Source organism: Trachinotus anak, unplaced genomic scaffold (assembly GCF_046630095.1).
Source record: "Trachinotus anak isolate AG129_WGS33_773 ecotype Australia unplaced genomic scaffold, CSIRO_AGI_Tana_v1 ptg000018l, whole genome shotgun sequence".
In the NCBI taxonomy this organism is placed as follows: Eukaryota; Metazoa; Chordata; class Actinopteri; order Carangiformes; family Carangidae; genus Trachinotus; species Trachinotus anak.
Genome location: NW_027273869.1, coordinates 4,079,345 through 4,100,322, shown reverse-complemented (window position 1 = coordinate 4,100,322; position 20,978 = coordinate 4,079,345). Strand labels below are relative to the sequence as shown.

General features: G+C 41.7%; 1 protein-coding gene across 10 annotated transcripts in view; it reads right to left on the bottom strand.

Moving 5' to 3' along the window:
- The window catches only part of nav3 (neuron navigator 3), a 456,492-nt gene that overhangs the window by 110,871 nt on the left and 324,643 nt on the right, over positions 1–20,978 (bottom strand). For all 10 annotated transcript variants that reach the window (XM_071502610.1, XM_071502611.1, XM_071502609.1 and 7 more), the window contains 2 exons: positions 13,116–13,188; positions 6,357–6,531 (listed from right to left, as the gene is read on the bottom strand). In XM_071502610.1, coding sequence (XP_071358711.1) covers positions 6,357–6,531; positions 13,116–13,188 — 248 coding nt within the window. The remainder of the gene's footprint in view (positions 1–6,356; positions 6,532–13,115; positions 13,189–20,978) is intronic.

Below are 20,978 nucleotides of genomic sequence, written 5' to 3'. Positions count from 1 at the left end.
ACTGAATACTTTCCCAACACCCCTTTCAACCCGCACCACATTTCAGCGCCCAGTAGTGTGTTTAGTGCTCTGTTAAATACCCTAAATGACACTCAGCACACAGCAAACACAAGCTGAGACAGAGATTAATGGAGCCCGCCGCTCTCTAAAATGCTTTTTCAGCATTTTGATGGAAAAAAAAAAAGTGTTGAGCATGAATTTATGCATCACATTCCTCTCTAAGTAAAGTTTTTATCCCTTTGCTTTCTTTCTGCGTTCGCTCTCTTTTTGTTAGAGAGGGAGTGCAGCACAAGGTTGTTAGCAAGGAGGAACAAGTGTTATCCTCAAAGTCAGCAAAGGCTGTAGAAGTCTAACAAAAGTGGTCTACGTGCAGCTCATGCAGGAGCAGCCCCTATATGACAGTAATGGGATACTGGTGCACATTTTCCCACCACAAGACCCATCCTGACCCTCTCCCCCCACCTCCAGCTTTATAAAATGCAATGAAACATGAAGGTAATGGTATAGAGTACCCAGCCTGCAGTGCCAACCCACAGCATTTAAGATCTTTCCAATGTGGAAAATGAGACACCAGGACTCACAGAGGAGAGGGGATGGTGGCGGAGAAAAGGAGGGTGCGGGGGCGGGCGGAACAGTCTGTCACTTTTGATCGAATACAACATACATCAACGGTGCCTCCGTTTAATCGTCCACGACACTGTGGCACACATGCAAGCGCTATTGGATGCCATCGCTGTCCTATTAAAATGTGAGTAATATTAGGTTCAGCTTGATTGTGGCCACAATCTGATGGGTTTTAGATCCAACATGGTGGCGCTCAGGCCAGTGTGATGACAGCAGGTAATGAGATGCCATTTGACCTTCACGTCCAGAGGGGACCCATCCAACATGGTCCTTTCAAAGTCCAATCAGCACTCGTCTCTGCACTCCTTCTAGCACTGCTGCTTGACGCAGACACACACATGAAGTCTCCATCTAACAACACACAATATCTACTGTACAGTGTGGTTATGCACTTGGAGTTGCAGCTTTTCCATTCATCTTGCAGATATACTGTTGCACATATATATTAACTCCAACCTAAAACCTAGGTAGAACAGTGTTCACTCATCTGCAGGATGACACCAATCGTCAGCAACTGTTACAAATGTCATACCACCATGTTCTATAGTTATAGTTGGTTGCAGTCGGTTTAGGAAACTAAAAGTACTTGGTTAAGGTTAGAGAAAGATCATGGTCATGGTTAAAAGAAACCGATGTCGACTATTAGTGGGAGACAGGATGCAAACTGTGGTGTGTTTGGTGTCAAAGTCACCTCGACTTCCTCCCCTGGAAGTTTTGCAATACAAATACAAATCTCATGCCTGGGAAACACAAACACAGTCTATTTGCAGTATTTCAGATCATGACCATGCCGCCAGTGCTCAGGCTCCAACAGAAAAGTAAATGTTGCTTTAAGGTAAAATGTATTTTTCACTCAAACACGTCTCAAGGAGAGAGGTAAAAAACTAGACATAAAAGGAGCAGCAGATCAGATCTGAACAGTTCCTCTTAGTAATGGAGCAGAGACACTGAATTAGTTCAACATACTATACATGCAGCATCAAACATGGATTTTATTGTGCTGTACATTGAGCTCATAGAGGAAGCCGATGGCAAGACTAATAAATGATTTCAACTAAAGTCTGTCAGCAAATGTTTCCTATGAGAACATTCATATCCATATCTGTTAACAGCCTGTAATAAAAGCTAAAACACTAACAGCATTAATCCATGATGCAGGACAGACCCTGACTCTAAAACAATAAACTGGACAAATGGAACCAAACTATTTACCAGTTCATGATGCCCCTGACATTAATCCACCCTCCTCACATCACCATGTGAAAATGATCCAAACTCCGTCCCCGGGACACACACAGACACACACACTGCTCAGGCTGAGACTGTACCTAGGAGAGGAGTCAGGCTTGGCCAGGCTGTTGGCTCTCCCATAAGGCAAACGGCTCTTCCTGTCGCGAGACACGGCGGTGGGGAGGCGTGAGGAGCGCCAGACCAGGGGGTCAACTTGTTCGCCCCGGGACATGGTGAGTTAAAGAGGGAGGGTTTGCTGTGCCCTGCCAGGCCCGGGCCCCCCTGCCTTCTAGAGCTCTGAAAACCTCCTGTGGCTCCGGGCTGTCGCGGTCTAGCCAATGGGGAGTTCCCCCCGCACACGCGCACACTCACACAGAGTCGCACACATCCCATCCCCTGTCCCAGAGACACCAGTTAGCCCAGCAGGTGCTGTCTATAGAAAGCTCCCCATACCACAACTGTAGATGTGCAGCAGGCCAAATGTGTGAGTGTGTGAGAGTGTGTGTGAGCGTGTGTCTCTGAGTGTGTAAATCTGTGAGACAGATAATTTGATCTTTTAAAAAGCTGAACATTTTTCATTTAAAACATCCATTCTTCCAGCTTATCTTATATTTTGTGAAGTTACTCAGACATGCTAAATCTTCAGGGTTGACTGGAGCTTACAGGAATTCATCACTGTGGAAAATTAGAATTAGAAAAGATTTTTATGAATAGATTTAATTACATCTCAGTGTTTTGAATAGTGGGTGAAAAGGAGGAGGGGGCCGCACCAGGAGCTGAGCATGATGCCTCAAACAGAGGAACATTACAAATCTGTCATATAGTTTTAAGTTGATGATGTGAAAAGTGCAGAGAAAGCAAACTTCCACTCAATTTGTGCTGTATAAAGATACAACAAGCAAGACATATCATGAGGTTTGACATGTATGTAATGTAATAGAGATCAGAAATGCATCGGTTCCAAGAGGTAAAAAATATCTACCTTCAGATTGATGTGTCAGTTTCAGCTATAGTTGTAACTGTAACCTGCTTCTTCTTCTTCTCCAGGGTCCAAAATGCTGTTGGACGCACTGAACTTGACGGATTAAACTTTAAATTGAGTGTGTAGGTGGAAAAAGTAAAAACAGCAGCAGAGCAGGACCAAGTCAAAGTCCCACTCCTCAGTCCAAACACACTGTATGTGACTGTACCTGAATACCTCGCAACTTCGTGACTGACATTACTGAATGTCTGAGACATTTCCTTTCATGCTGTAGCAACATGTTCTTGCATCTAACTACATTTTAGCTGCACAGGATTTGTCAATAAATAACATGACGCAGTGGGGTGTGATAGCATTTGAACAAATATAGGTCCACTCATGAAAACCAAATCCTTTCAACCCTTTTTATTTGGTAGCAAATGAAAAACTATGTGGGCAAAGAAGACAGTCAATGAGAGATTGTTCATGACAGACTCTATGGGGTATTTGTTGGAGGCGGAGCTTAATGTTTCCTGGTATTTCACCAATTTGGAACTGCATCCAAAAATGGAACTGCTGTGTATGTTTTGCTAGTTTCCTGTGGTAAAATAAGAAAAGTGTAACACAAAAAAAGGGTAAAAAATTGCATCACCAATGACTGTGAACCTGTTTACCTCCAGACTTTCCTTTTTAATTACTTTTAAATAACTAAGTTTGTAAAAGAAATGATCTTATCCCACAGTATTAACAGTATCATACATGTTGTGTTTTAGCTTGTTCCAGCTCTTTATTAATTTGTTTTCATCTGTACAATGAGTGAAATATTCTAACCAAAAATTACATGTTTTTATGGTTGTATTATGTTCTTTGGTTTTAAATCCTGTAAGATGTACAAGTTTTTCAGAATCACAATCAGCAGATCTTAAGAGGATTTTTCTGTTATAAATATAAAAATCAGAGGTCACTGCTGTGTAAATGCCAACCATAGCAACAAAGAGCAAGGGACACAACACTCAAGAGCAACACATGACAGCAAATCATCTGTGGCTGACGTTTGACTCACACACTCATGATCAGCTGGCTCTCTCTCACACACACACACACACACACACACTCCAGAAGTGTTGGCCTGTTAAACCAGATATAAATCAGTTCACACTCATTCACATTTTTTCCAATTAAGAAAGATTTAAATTGACAGTGACTGGTCATTGTCACCTTCTCTGTGCCATCATTGTGGGTTAGAGTTTGTGTTAATGTTCTTCATGTAATATGTTTGATTATATGAGAGCAACTTTTTCTGATTTCTCTCTACTGTAGAATCTTAAACTAAATCTCCACACCTCTCCAGACACAGTTGAGCTACAGAGACAGGCTGGACAGTCCACTGACAGACTAATGCCTAACTCTGTCACTGACAGACATGGACTGATTCTCTGACCTCGACTGTGGCCTTAAGCATTCAGATGTGATGGACTTATCAGCCAAGAGCAGTGAGACGTTACTCTGGCTGTGGACAGTGAGGGCAGAGGGTCTGTGTGGGAAAGAACAGATCTTCCTTCATTAATTTATACTTTCATGTTTCTTGCATTTGTTGATAGGAGAAAAGCACAGCTTCTGTACAGGCTTCATGTGTCTGTGTGTGTGCGTGTGTGTGTGTGGTGTGGCATGTGTGCCAGGCTGGCCTGATGCAGCGGTGTGTTTCGATCTTCGCTGTTTGGTGTGTATGTGTGTGAGAGTGTTCTCCACCTGTTGTGTGGGGTGCTGGGTGGGGGGCTGCAGGAGGGTGGGAATGGGAGGCAGCTGCGCCCCTAATAACCCTCACACACACACACACACACACACACGATGCACTGACTTCACCGCCACCATTTCCTAACTCGTCCAAACACAGTATAAGGCTAAAGCTCTCGACAATATCATCTTACTCTCATACTGTCTGCTCCATGTTGAGACCGCCCGCTCTTACTGTGCCGATTTTACACACATTCACTGCCACGGACACACGCATGCACGCTCGTACACACAGCACAGCCAAACAGAGCCGTAACCTGATCTAGTCGGGGGGAATGCTGCTCATGCGTGGCATGACGGGCCTTCCTTTAGATGCTCCTCTAATGGCTGCTCTGTCTATTTACATCACACAGGGACAGACCGTTGCTTTTACTGCTTAGCGGCCTGCAGGCCAACACTCCTACTGTACAACACACATATTATCTATATTATAAAATATATGAAAAATATTGATAAAGAAACATGAGCTTTTTCATATTGTAAACCACTGACAACCAAACTCACCATCCCTTACACTGAGCTGAACAACATATCTAGCTTTTTACTGTTATGGTATGTCATTAGATTTTTAAGCTGCTACTGTTTAGATACCTCTCTCATATCTGTCTGTGACATATGAAGCTAAAGCCAGCAACTGGTTAGCTTATCTTGGCATAAAGGCTGAAAACGGCGAAATAGCTAGCCTACAGACGAACCACCTACAGACACTGCTGAAGCTCACTAACTAACATGTTGTGTTGTGGTTGTTTAAACTGTACTCAAACAGAGATATACAAATACACTATTTGTTGTCAGTGTGAGGTTACCAGTGTTAACAGTTCCTGCTTCAGTATCCTGACTGTGGCGCTAGTTGCTTGGTGTTTATGCTGCACTAAGCTAAATAGCTAAATTAGCTAAGCCAGATGTGAGAGCTATATCTCAGCAAACTGCAAGAAAGCTGATCAACATGTTTCCTCAAATGCCAAGGTTAAATCCAGATTACATTAATAATTCTCTAAAAATCTTTAGTGTCCAGTGTTTTTTTATTTATTATTTTTGGCCTGGTATTATTTCTGTCCAAAGGTAATAAAATCTGCTGACTGGCACCTTTAAAGCTCACCAATTAACATGTTGTTTAATCTGTGCAAAAACTGAAGAGTAAAAATGTGTGTGCATATTTTCAGTAAATTAATACATTTTAAAGGTGCCTATAGGTGGCTCTGTCTGAACGTCAGAGCCAGGCTCACTGTTTCCCCCTGCTTGCCATCTTCATGCTAAGATAAGATAACATCCTGCCAGCTGTAGCTTTACATTTAATGGACAAATATGAGAGTTGCATTAAACTCCATCAGAGAGTGAGTAAGCATATTTCCCACACAATCTGAAGCTAGGACATTAAAAATGTAAGGCAACTTTTCTACCCTTGGCTCATCTCTGTCAGAACGTTCTGATGGAGCTGATACAGCAAAAGCCTTCTGAGCATTTAATGAGAAACATCTTCCATGAAGGCTGTTATTCATTCCCACTGTCAGCCGCTCATATACATCAATTTCCTGTTTACAAAGGCCCTAACTGGACCTAATTAAACATCCAAAAGTGATAAATCAGTCGACCTCTTTTCCAGCAAGCGTCTTAAAACATAATTGGTTCACTAATTCAAAACAGTGACATGAGCTTGACTCTCTGACCTCTAGGCTACCTCTGCCCCAAACGAGACCCAGAGCAACACAAAACGACCGCACCACAACCACACGGTGTAACAGCATACCTGGACTGCATCTCCTGTGTCTTGTGGCTGCTGCCGGATGGAGCGCTGCTGCTGGTCTGCTGGCTGAGCTCCACCAGGGACTGGTAGTACTGCTGCTGCTGCTGCTGCTGCTGCTTGTAGCGCGACAGGATGAAGAAGAGCCCCAGGATGCTCTTTAGGTTGCCATTCCTGATCTCTGGAGGAACAAAAGAGAGTCCGTCATATGAATTCATCCTGCATCCCTCATTTATTACTGCTGCTGCATGTAATGATTTACAACCTGCATCTTCCCTCCAGTCATTTTCTTGGGATAAAATCTTTTTTTTTTTGCGAGTGGAAATAGAACTTGTTTTTCATTTGTCTCGAAAGAAAGCAGTGTCCTGTGACGCTAAAAAATGAATATTTTCCAGACCATTTATTGTGTATTTCAAACACTGTAATGTGAACATGTGTTGACTTTAAAAAAAAATAAATCACTTGAGGACAGAGCTCAAGTGCAGCTGTTGAGCAACAGGCACAAGAGTTTTATAAGAGCAATTATACGTTAGTCTGGATATTGATATCTGGTTTATAATTATGCAGAGTTACAGCCTTTACTGTTCAGAGTCACTTAATGAAGTAACACGTAAACGAGCAGTTGTTGTAGATCCAAACTACAGCATCTGCTCACACACATGAGCTAACACACAGCTGGGTAATTTAGGAGTGAAGCTCAGCAGGGGAACTTCTGGGCTGGTGTGTAACTGGCAGGAGTCTGGTGTGAGGGTAAGTCTGAGGCCAAACTGCCAAAAATACACAACAGGAACTTCATTCACAGTTCTGCTTTCGCCATGAAATCAGGAAGTGATAGTGTATGTACAGGTGGTGTAGGTACAGGGGTGGGACACTGACAGAAGTCACACGTTAACTGTGTAATGATAAATCATTTAAATCGATGAGATGAAAAGGAAAATGTAAACAGGTGAGTTCACTGTCAAATTCACAACTAAAATTAAATGAAAACTGTCAGCCGTACACCAAATAGCTTTTCAAGGGATTTTACTGTTGCAGACAAACTTCCAATGTCAGAATAAAATCATGAGAGTTTTGCTTGAGTTGCATAATCTCCTATCATCTCAATCGTTTGGTGGCAGTTGATCTTCTGAGTTGTCTTAAGTCACTTGGGGTTTTTTTTGTCTTGACGTTCCGATAAAATCAAACATGTTTAATATTATTGTGAGTTTCCAGTCTTGGCTCATGTAAATAGTGATGTTCAATGACCTTTTCTCATGACAATTACACTGTTGAGTTACTAACTTTATATCATAATAATAATGACAATAATAATAATAATAATGAAGAATTTCAAAGTGCAAAAAAGTCTGAATTGTTGTTGTTTTTTTGTTGTTTTTTTCTGTAAATTTCCACCTGGAGCATGATGGGAAATAATCTCAAATGAATCTAGTCTTGCAAATAGTGAAAGATTGTATTCATGTTTGGAGAATCAGATGTCCATGAAACTCCAGCCCTGCAGATGAATTTACCTTTTAAATATGCTGAGCCGGCAACAGCGAGAAAGCCCCAAATCAATAAGTAACTTTGTTCTGAGTGTTAGTCTCAGCCTCAACAGTTCATCTCAGACTAAACTCAAACACCTGCACCTCTCCCAGACTCTGAGGGAGGATTCCGCAGTCGCAGAGGAGGAAAAAAATTGATCACTGTGGCTAACGCACCCATTTGTGAAATGGACTTTTCATATCAACCTGCTCAGTGAGAGCTGGCACACAAAGGCACAGGAAGGATGGCAGTGGCTGACGCAGGGATTTTTACTCCATTTTTCAATCTGGGGAGGCTCTGTTCTCCCCAGCCATCCATGGCCAGGCTGTTAGGAGACTGTGAAAGTTGGAGAAGATTAATCTCGCGGGGGTGTTTTCCACTTTCTAACACCCAAAGGCGGTGATTTATACTGGGCCTTGGAGAGCGTCTGAACAGCAGTGTTTTCGGTTCTTTAGGGAGAGACAATGCTGCAGATTCAGCTGACCGCAGAGCTGCTGTGGACTGAAACTTTCAGCAACTGTTCAGATTAATAGAAATTACACTGATGAGGACAGGGGGGAGAAAAATGTTTCACTGATCCCAAAAGGGAAGCTGCCTCCGAGGTCAGGGTCAACTATAGAACAGCACAACTGAGTGTTTAATGTCCTGGCAGCTTAAGCGCCACGGTTACATTAGCAATCAGGTAATTTGGCAGCTGTGCTGTTCTTGCTGTTCAGTTGTATAGAAATGTCATTTCTAGGAGACAGGGTTGAATAATGAGCTGATTTACAACACATACCACATTTTGCAAATATGTTCAATTTTAGCATTTTGTCACTATATTAATAAAAATGGTGCATTCTTTCCTACAAAATGTCAAATTAGTTGTTTATGAAGTGATTTTTTTAGACATGGTTGCTCTCAATCTCCTTTTCTACTACCTATTGGATTCAGACCTGGAGACTGGGGAGGGCACTGAAGTTCAATGAACTCACTGTCATGTTCATGTCTGAGACGTCTTTTGCTTGAGATGTTTTTGTCAGCAAACCTTTTCAGGCGCTGAAAGCAGGAGGGCTCTGGCTGCTCTGGAGCAGTGCTGCAGAAGAAGAAGAAGTGTTTCTTCTTGGCCCACGCTCAATGAAAATGTGCCTTTGCTTCTGGAGGCCTTTTAAGTGGTTGACAAGGTTTCATTCAATCTTTTTTTTTTTTTAAATTTTATTATTTGGAGAGGCTAGTTATTTCATTTCATCAGTGACAGAGGAATTTTGGAGGAGGTGAAGGAAAGGTTCTAGCACAGCTGGGTAACACAAAGTAGAAGACAAATATGGTGTGAGCACTTCAGGACTATATATTCTGTCTTTACCTGATTAATCAGCCAGGCTAGGGTTTAATCCCCAGACGACACATGTCCAGTCAGGATCTCTCCTTACAACTCCACAGCTGCTCTCGTCTGTGCCTCTGCTGCTGCCCTCGCCCATGTGCAAATGTAATATACAGTATGTACATATACTAAATTTCCATATATGAAATATGTGTTTACAAAATAAAAGCACATATGTAAAAATGATATCTAAAACGTATAAGCAACTTGAACAATTTCATATATTGACATATATGTCTAGCCCATACAAATATGTGTGATTCCGTATGTGTGTTACATAAATACATATCCATCCCAAAGCCTGTCAGTATATGTTGATATTAAATACAGTAGGGTCCAAAAGTCCGAGATGTTTAAAATTAATGAGATTAATGAAGAAAAACATACATTAGATATAGTATATTGTTTTAATAAACGTTCATATATAAATTAAATATATACTGTTAACATATATGGTTGCAACATGTGATACCATATAAAAATTAATCACATAGATATTCTTAATATATACACATATACAAATTTTACGATGGATATTTCATATTATTGTTATTGTTGTTGTTGTTGTTGTTATTCTTTCATATGTGTCAGACCTTACATTTCTGTACGGGCGGCTTCTTGTGTAAATTTGATTTAATTCCTTTGTTTGTATTCCAATTAACTGTGAGTCCCCAGTTAAGTTCTGATAAAAGTTTGATTTTTTTGAAGCCAGAGCGTTACCCTCGCCCTCGGCCTCACCTTCTGGTCAGAGAGCAAGTGTCTACCTCTTGCTGACACAGCACACTTGAGTGTTTAAGTGGTCTAATAAAATCAGACCAATTAAAAAAAATTCACCCACTGAGATCAAGAAGCAGGGACTTTATTGTGGTGAGCAGGTCATACTGTGGGTTGCCCACTAGCACTACAATCAACAAGATCCTGTTCTGCTAAGGTCTCAGTTGCGGAGACCCTGCACTGGAAAAGAAGCTTTAATGACCTGCTGTAAGGACCCCTCACTGTAGCCCATTATCAACTGCAGGAAATGTGTGTTTTAGGGCTTTACACCTGCTCTTTAAGCCTGGAAATGGTAGACTGAACTTCCTGTGGATAATTATCACATTTCAAGTCGTAAAAATTTTGCTGCTTTTGATATATTCCTGTGTTCTGGGGTCACTGGTGAGTTTGAGTTCGAGTAGATGGAGCTCTGTGAGGGTGGACTTACATAGAGCAGTGCTTGTAGCTAAATGCATGATCACAATGACAATGCTAACATGCTAATGTTTAGCAGATATAATGCTCAGAATGTTAGTTTAGTGGGTCACATGAAATGAAAAGAAATGACATGAAATATCTTTTTGTGGTAAACCAGCCAATATTTTTAAGACATTTAAAGACATTTGACTTAAATCCATGGATGTCAGCCTCATGGTTGAGTTAGAGGTGAAACCAGGGGATCATGAAAGTCATGAGGATTCATCATCTGGGAATCATGAATGTGTGTACAAAGTCTTTGTGCCAGTTCCTCCTGTAGACTTTCAGATATTCCCCTGGCTAGGGGATAAAATATTGACCTGTTGGTGGCAGAAGATGAAGAAGAAAGTCAGGTGATGACCAGAGTCATTAGGCTTCATCCTCTGGGGACCATGAATGTCTGTAGAAATACCATGGCGATTCATCCAATATTTAATACTGAGATGTATGGTGTAAATAGAGGTGAAAAATATGGTGCAAAGTATGCTTCTCAATCACAGCCACACATAGTAACATTAGGTTTTTTTGCAACTTGTTCAACACTTGTTTTTGATCAGAATCTGATGATCTGGGTTCTTACAGTCCTCTGGTGTCACTGTCACACTGCTCTGTAGCATTATTTTCTTTTGTTGCATGGAAAAAAAAAAGACTTGGGACTTGTTTTCATTATAGGCTATAACCTCCTTCAGCAGGAAACGTCTGCGGGGGAGCCAACACTCTTTCAACAAGAAGAGTTTTTCCGGAACTCTGGTTTACAGCCGCCCACCAGAGAGATGCAAGGCGACTTCTAGAGAGGTTATTACAATAAGTAAGATCTAGGTTCCTGTATGTACATCAAACACTCCTCTTTATTTTATTCCCATGCCTCGTAAAAAGATGATAAAGAGCGCATATGCCAGCCAACAGAATCTGGAAAACCCTGGGCTGATTCAAGACACGAGAGACAGGGCCATCTAATTCAACACACTGAGAATAAGGCTGACAGAGGCAGAGAGCGAGCAGCAGAAAGATGGACTGAGCGAAGGGGTGATGAAACTCAGCAGCAATGGCAATGGACAGAGTAACCCAATAGCCCATATATTTACAGAGCCACTTTGAAATTCCAGGTCTAGTGAGTCACTTTGCTGTTTTTAGTGCTGTAGTTGGGGGGGGGGGGGGGGGGGGGCACAGAATTTAGAGCTGTCGGTCAGTGTGTCAGGCTGTCAGACTATTTCTGCTGCTGGAGAGGTCAAGGGCACGTTCACCTCTTTAATGTTTAAAGGGGAGCAGGAACAACATGAGGTCTGGAGGTGCTTAAAAACAACTGGAGACACTTTCTGCTGGAATAATTGAGATGTGCTTGTATGGGGGCTGCATAGAAAACCCAATTCAGAAAGAATTAGTTTGGGTTTTCTTTCATGTATATATTCACAATCTACCCTGGAATAATAGTGCACTGTGCATGGACACTTCTTTGCAGACACAGGGATTTTATTTTAAATCAAGACTAAGAGACAGGCAACACATCACCAACAGATGACTCATATCAGTACATCTCTGCATAATGTTTAGAAGCTCACACACTATTAGCATTACTATACTCCACTGTACTATTTCACAGGGTTGAGGCAAATTAAAAGCTCCAGAAAAGCAGTTGTTTGTTTTTTTTTTTGTTGTTTTTTACATTTCATTGCTGTCCAGTGAAAACTATAAAAAATATGTATCCCAATTTTGTTTTTTTAGACCAACTAAAGGATTAAATGTTCCTTTATGGGTTGAGGAAATTCTCCCAATTCTTCCGCTAAATAGAGCATTTAAAAACACAATGGATTATTAAAAACAAATGCATTGTCACAAAGCTGTACACAGGGCTGGCTTTCTTCGCTCTTAAAAGCTGGACAGATGTGGTTTTGACAGAAAAACAAAAATCTGCTGCAGAGATTGGGACATACTTGCTATAGCACCCTGATTACCTTTCAGTGTACAGTGGCTCAGGTGGGGGCACAGTCAAATGACACAAGGCCACACTGCACATCTGGTGGGATTTGCTTTACAGCAGCTCAGTGAAGAAACTGACTGCAGTTGGCTTTATTTCCAAACTTTGAGGGAATCTTGAGCTGCTCCTGCTGAGTCCAAATTAAGTGTAAAACATAATCATAACACATAGTTTGGAACTTAACTGTAATTTTAACTTTGGCCTTCTGAGACTATTTTATCTTATCTTTCAATTTGGCAAGTAGTCATTCAGCACAGAGCACCGCTGTAGACGCAGCTGTCATATAAGCCTTGTACTGTGTACCCTGACGGTCGGGAGGCGAATCCCTCTCTGCAGTCTTTATCCTCCCACAATCCACTTTGATGCCCTAATGATTGCCTACACTGCCATAGTGAAAGCTGGAGATGGAGAAACTCTGCACCCCTGCCATGATACCAATGTGGTAAATTCCATTGCCGTGAAGTATAATAGTATGTCTTGGAAATAGGCTTTTTTGAAGATATTTGGTCCTGTGAAGAAATGGAAAGCTACCCACGGAAGGCTGGGTGGTGCTGGAGCCAAATTCATTTTCCAGGTCGAGAAATTAGAAATACAACAGGGAGACGCCTCTGCTGCTGTTCCACGGATTCAATTAAGAGTTGAATGGGGTTGTGAACCGTGTATTGTTTATTTGTCTTACCTTCTGCTGAGAGCCCTTGTACGTTCACTCCTCTGGCGTCCAGGAAACTGAGGCAGGCGTCCACATTTTCGATCTGTAGAGGAGACGGCACAGAGTCAGAACAAAGGACAGACGCTGCAAGAATGTGACGATGGTTAATGTTGAATGAGCCTAAATGTCTCGGGGCAGTGGGCTCAGAGGATGGGGACCATCAGTGTTATTACCCATAAAGCACATCATTGTGTGGTCATTACCCAAACCCCGCTCCCCCCTGGGAGCCAACTGCGTGACATACTGACCGCAGTGTATCGCCACCTACACAACCCGGGGCATGTCTCACACATGCAGTCAAGGGGGGGCACACACCCATATGTACACACAATACCAGTGGTAGAAACACATGTCTAATCCAATACACACATACAGACACACACAAGACGCAAATATGCAGTGAAGGCACATTCACACACACACACACACACCAAAAAAAAAAAAAAAAAATCCACGTTCATTTGCACGTAAACACAGGGTGTGTAGGTGAGTGTGGCGCCTTTTACAACACGGTCAACAACTGTCACCTCTGCAAACTGGTGTCAGTTTCACAAAGGCTCGGTTATGAGGGGGATTTTTGCATTCCTTGACAGTTGCTCACGGGTGGCTTCATTAGCATGGTGGCTAGCCGCCAGTGCCCCTCAAGAGGTCTTTTATGACAAGGTCAAAGGTCGGAGCGCTCGGCTTCGGCGCAGTGTGCCAAGGCCACACAAAGGGCAGACTGGGTAACTCAGCCAGACGTCCAGCAGGCAATGATGATTCATGAGCTGTAACTCCCCCTGAGCTCTGTGACGCTTCCTCCCTCCCTCCCTCCCTCTAATGCATGTTCACTCAGTGTGCCTGTATCTCTTTATTAGTAAGAGGGAGACTCTGTAGAACCAGGATAATGAGTCATATCTGCACAACACAGCCCGTTCGGATACTTGCTGATTCTTCTCGTACTCCCGCTGAGCTGAACTCTATTGTCCTCAGCGGCTTAATAACGTCTATTTCCGCTGCGTTTTATTCAACGGTGAGAATTAGCCCTGCCTTCATGGTACAGAGAGCCAGAGAATGTGGGCGATTTCATAAAGTTTCATGAGCATACGTTCTCTGAGCTTGTTACAAGCTGCAACATAACAAAGTTTCAGAGTGAGATCACAAGCTATTTTGTTTTTAATGTTTGCTTTAATGTTTGTTCCTAACGAACGTGAAGCAAGTCTTTTTTTCTCAGAAGTTTGCCAGATTCGATCCAAGAAGAACCTGATTCAGCTGGAAGATGTGGAGAACCTTTTCACCTTCATATTTTACTATCACAACAAGTCATTTGTCTGATCATTTCAGGATCTCGCAAGAAAGTGTTGAATTTCTGCTCAATGTCAGCACTCACATTTATTGGCTGATGTGTGCTGATCGATGTATATCCACACTGATGGAAGCTACAAGCTAAAACATGTTTGACTCACAGTAAAGCTGTAGTGACATGAGGGGATTTGACCCTTTAAAAAAAGTGGGATGTACCTACATAAGTGTAGCCAAGTACAAGGTACTTGTACATCTCTAGAGTACTTCATGTTCTGTGATGTTCTACAATACCTCTGCTCCACTACATTTATTTTTTTCTTTATTTTTTATTTTTACTCCACGAGAATAATATTTGTGATACAACAATTCAAATATGATCGTCCTATAAAATATGAAGCCCTGGAACACAACATTAAAATGCGTCTAACATGTTGATGCATCATAATAATGATCTCTGAGAGGGGCCATTCTTCCTTTTGCTTTTGAGACATTTTGCTAATAACACTTCTGTAGTATACTTAAGCTCGAGTTTTAAGTGTAGTACCTTCACCTAACTGGACTATTACATACTACTACTTTTGGTTTTGAATAATTCATTCACCACTGCCCTTTATCATAAAGGCTCAGTTCAACTAAAACAAACCAACCTTATTGAAGGGACTACTTGTAAGTTTTCTCTGCCACCGAATGGGGTTTTTTGCTGGGAGCAGGAGATGGTGATTGTTGCTTTACAGACATACATACTACTACTGTTTCCAAGGTCAACAATGCACTTCTACTCTCAAACTTTTTTAAAACCAGTTGATGGAGAACAAAGACTGACTACACATGCTGCTCTTTAGCACCAATCAGCCCAACCATCCTCTGTCACTGGATCAAATCCTTTGCTCAAGGGCACCTCAGTCACTTTCTCTCCACACACTGAGATGTTTACGCTGGTTGCATCAACAGGGAACCCTGTGGGACATGAAGTTACAAACAGAGCGTCCCCCATCTGCCTGACACAGTTCACCTCCTCCCACTCCCCAACACCACACACATTCCCACAGCAGGCACCGGACCCCTCACATGTGGGCCTCCATGTTCTCTTCCCACATGCACACACAGGCTGACACATGTGTGCCCAGGTGCTAGCGTTTTCTGGCTGTCCCACATACGTTCTCAGAAGTTTGTATGGGGAGACATGTGCAGAGCAGCGTGTATCAATGTTCAACACCGCAGCATTAATTAGACCGAGCAGCAGAATGATGTGGGTTCAAAAAGTCTAATCCTCCAACAAAATAAACAGCATGTAGGCAAGATTATGTATGTAATCAACAATATTTGCAGTTTTGTTGTTTTTTTTTAATCAAGGGACAAGTCAATTAGGCTCATTCAGTTTCAAATATTTACATCAAAATGTTTGGAAGGTCTTACTGAAGCATTTTGCATCTGTTCCACAGGCAGTGAGTGTGTTTGTGTGTGTGTTTGAAGGCCGGTTTAATGGCTGATAAAGACAAACAGGAGTGAACTCATAAACACACAGTAAATCTCTTTAGTTGGAGACAGGTCGCTGCCTTTTTTTTAAAGGAGGACAGGCATCACCAGTGGAACCCGTGCCTTCTTTCTCTGAGCCTTCAAATGACAATCCAAACAGAAATTCTGAGGCTTTTAGATGAAACCGCTGTTTGTTTTTAGTCGGCCTTAACTCTAAAATGACGTAAACAAGCGGAATAATGATTGAAGGCGTTGATGACGGATGGGGCATTAATGTTCCGCAGGGTTCTGGCGATGTTTAACTGCTAGTTTGGTGGGTGGTTTGGCTTTGTGGCATCCTGTAACAGCTTCTCGAGAAACCAACATCATTTATTTTTCCGATGCAGGCTGGCATCAGGCAGATCCACATGAGCCATTAAAAGCAATTTGGAAAAGGGCATTTTGATGAGGAGCACTTCACCCAATCATGAGGCACTTAGAGAAGGAAAAAGGGAGAACATTTTGAGGAGTGACATGAGGGCACATGTGCGACATGCACTGCGGGAAGGAAACTTGCCACTAAGCTCAGAAGAATAACGAGGGAGAGCTGTTAAGTTTCTGCGATAATCAGTTTCAATTAAACTATGTTTCATTTAAAGAGCCACACTACAAATCAAAATATCACATTCCAGCAGACACAGACGGCCGAGTGGAGAACAGCTCATACTGAGACGAGGCTTTCGGACTACAAAACCACGTTCCCTGGTTCAAGCAGTAGTGTGTTAAGAGGTACAGTCAAAGGGACAAGATTGAGGAGGAGACCAACTGAATGCAAACTTTAATGTCCCATATTGTATAAAGTGAGATTACCATGTGTTTTTGATCATAAAGCAGGTCTAGGTTCTATATTAATACAGTGAAAGTATCAAAGCCTCAGTCCACAGAGAAATGCACACAGCCTGTATTCAGAAACTGAGCCTTTAAACCAGCCATCAGGAGTTCTGTAACTTGTGATGTCACAACAAAGCAGTCACTGCTCTCAGCCATCCCCCAGAGAGGCTCAGATCCTCTCTTCTGATTGGCTGACTGGCCTGTTGTTACTAGAGCTCCAGAGAGAAGCGAGAGAGATGAGATGTAAAACTACACAGAAATGGTTTCTGGTTCTTAAAATCACAAATATATCTTCTGATGGAGATCAACACTTCAAAATAAAACACTGCAAAAGTGTAAAATATGGGACCTTTAAATCAGTGAAGCAATGAGGACTAAAATTACTTAGGGAATTTTGGTCACGTAGGTGTTTGCACTGAACTTATGGTTTACAGCAACAAGGAAGTGCTGAAATACTTCCTTGTTTTGTCCTTCAACTTCCTGTCTGCACCAGAAGCGGGAATGTGTCATGTTGTGTAGTTTGACATCTGCTGATTGTCACCAGCTTTCAAATACATACGAGCCAATTTCAGACCAGTTTTATAATATAAGGCACCTCGTCAATGACTTAGTTTGACAACCATTCACTGCTATTTACACTGAGTCCCTAATTAGATCAATTCTATTGCACAGCTGCTGAGTGATCAGCAGGTTTATGTTACCATCGTACTGTAATAGTCATGATGAGTGGTCAGTGTGTTATTTGTATTTTATGATGTGTTTTAACAATATGATGTTAAAACAGAAATTGTGGGTGTTCAAAAACATGTTCATACAATACTTTTTTATATCTAAAGCACAGAGTCACAGTTGAGACTCACCTGTTCAGTTACTATAACAACCATGACATGGGTTTATTATTTCGTAACAAGCTAATTATCCCAATGTAACTGTCAATAAAATATATCATTGACTACGTATAACATAGTTGGGTGGAAGGTTGTGTTTTAATTCCTGCTGACAAATCAGAATCCAGACCAACAAAATAAAAATCAGCTGTTTAGTGACTGAGTGACAAAATGTATTTTATAATAATAAATCCACATCATTGAACTGTTATCATCCCAACTTTGAGAGGTGTATGGTCGGCTTTGTGAACTGATCAGGAAATGAAACAAGAAACACGGATGGCCAATCAGGGAGGATTGTAACCCTTGTCTCTATTCAAGGGTGGTCCCTGGTGTTGGATGTTGGTTTTCATGAATTTGCAAACAAAAACATATTTGTACTTAAACTGCTTTTAATATCCAGTGATATAGTATCTTTATCCACTTTTACATATGGGTTTTTTTGGCTAATGTGTTGCACGTTTCATGTGTAAACAACAACGCAAATGCACAAGAAACGGAGCAGCTGTTGATCATCCAGTTGTGGTTTTATTAGGAAACAGTCAGCAGAATATATTGTCTTAAATTTGTCTTCTGCACTTTATCTTTTATAGTTTTCTTTCTTCCATTAAAAGCCTGTTCTTTCGAACTTGAAATCTGAATGGAAAAGATCACATTAAACTGTACCTTGGGACAAAATCACATTTTGTCTGAATGTACTTTGAGTGAGAACTTTAATAAAATCTCTACAGCGTAGTGGCAGCATTTTTTTTAACATTCATTTACTCTTTCCACTCCAGTGAGACACAAAATGAGACACTGGCTACATCTGCATATTTGCAGATTAATTTCCTCTCATCTCTCCTCGCTTGGGAAAAGTGTCCTGGGTTGTGATGGGCCTTTCTGAAAGCTATCGAGTGACATCGAGTGATGTATGATGGCTGGAATTGGAAAGTGTTAGCCCTTAGATGCAACTGTCAAATACAAATGGGCCAACACCTCAATTACCACTTCCTACGGGACAGAAAACAACCTCCTTCAAGACAGGACTGGAAAACCAGGCGTTAGCGCTTAACAGCACATGAACACGGCTCAATAATTGATGGGTTTTACTCCAAAATGCTACATATCCACTGGAAAATACATGCCACCTTAAATCCCTAAGTCAGTTTTTCAGAAACACAGATGACTTGAGCTTCACAAACACTGCGATTTCATGAGTACGCCTTGGGATGACTCAGTTGACTCCTATTGACTCCAGGTTGTTCTTTTCCAATCTGTTTTAATTCAACCCCATGATTATATTCTGACTGCAGTCAATGGTTATCCATTTATTTTACACCCTCATGAAAACAGAACTGGTGGTTGTTAAACCTGAGTGACCAGTGGGGTAAGGGTCAGTCATCAGAGGCTGTGTTTTTAGAGATTTCTCAAAGAAAACTACGAGATTGAAGAGCTTATTGACTTTTTTCAGCATCTCTTTAGACGTTTATTTGGCTGAAGGCTGAAATCAAAGTCTAGTGATGAGTCTGTTGAATCAAAATAAACCAAACCGAAATACTTCACATATAAACCAATGTGTCAGCTTCACTCCCAGCAGATCAGGATCAACACCAGCTGAAGCTAACAGAATCAGTTTTGCCTCAGACACTGCCGCATCAAAGTTTGCTTTGAGTGTATACGCACCTTTTGTACCTATCAATAGCTCTTGGCATTTGAAACCTAATGAGGCAGAGCTCATCACTCACGCTGGGGCAACGCATGACTGGGAAGCTTTTTATAGCCAGAATATACTTTATTAATCGCTGCCACTGAGTTGAGCTGCTTAGAAAGCGTAAGGTTTACATGCACACAAAGTCAAATCCCTCTCTGCAGCTGAGTGGTTTCGAAAATAACGGACAAGAATTATTTTTTTTTTTGTTTTTTTTTTCATTAGACCTGAAGGACACGTCAGCTCAGAGTACTTGAGTACACTGTCAGAATCTGAAACCACTCAGGGTCTCTCTACTAAACGCACCACTTCTCTCACTATCTGTCATTTCTCCATCAGAACCCCCCCTTGCCCCCTTCAGACTGGGGGTCTGACACCTGTGCTTCCAGCAGTCTCATCCCTAACAGTCCATTGATTCCTCTTTCACCCCGCCCCATCACTCTCAATGTGTCCATGGCAGACAGCTGCTGACAGCCAATGAATCAAAACAGATCAAATGGGACAGGGTGTGGAGCAGCTGATGGGCAGAGGAGCGGCTGGGTTAAAGGATCCTGTCTCATAATCCAGGGATCTTTGCTCATCATGTCAAAAATCCAAAGTAAAGAAACTTTTTCCGATCACACATTGGCTGAGGAGCTGCTTTCTACGATATTAATCATGACGGCAGCCCCTATAATCCCTTACCCTGACTGAAATCTGTCACACGGCTGAGAGCTGAGGAGCGGTCTCAACTGCGCCTCTTACATCCAGCTCAGGCTTACAAAGCTTGCATTCACAGCAGCCTAAATTGTTATGAAACCATTCGCCATAAAACTTTTTTCTAACAAAAGAAAACCAAACTACAATGATTCAGTTCAAGTAGGCGAGGGCATCGGAGACAAAACAAGCTCTGAGCTGAGCCTCATCACGTCATACCTCATTTTATCGTAAATAAAACAATAATTTTCTTTAAGGATTTCACTGCCTGTGACATTCCTGATTCTGAAAGGAGCTGCAGCGCTCGCTCACCCGCCCGGTCAGCACGTAAACACACATGATGTATAATCAACAGGATCTGCATGGCAACACGAGCCTATATCCGTGCATGTCTCAATTATGTATGGTGGTTCGTTTTCAGATGTTTACAGCATCAAATAACTTGGAGAGCTTCCATGTGGCTGCGCGCATCTGCTGCACAGACAGAGTGTGTGTCCACATGTGTGCGTAGCCTGTGTGTGATTGAGTGGTAGAGACAGAAAGAGAGAGAGAGAGAGAGAGAGACAGACAGTGAAACAAAGATGTTTCATGGATGGCAAAGACCAATGAGTCACCTCATCAATCTCATGGGTTAATCTCCTTTTTTCATTTCTCAAGTCAGGTGTTATTCTCAATTTTGTTGATGAAAGTGATGCAATGTTCGTGCAAAGATTGTCATTTGATTGTCCCCTTTTTCTATCTCTGTTCTCAAGTTTGTTTTTTTTTCTTGTTCACTTTAGACACAATTTAGCCAGAGTTACAATAACATTAACAACAACACACCAATAAAATACCAATAAAACTTTGTGTGCAAATATCTGAACAGCCAAGTGACATCATGGACGAAATGCTGTGCAATTAAAACTATAGTTCATCAATTGAGTCTTACAT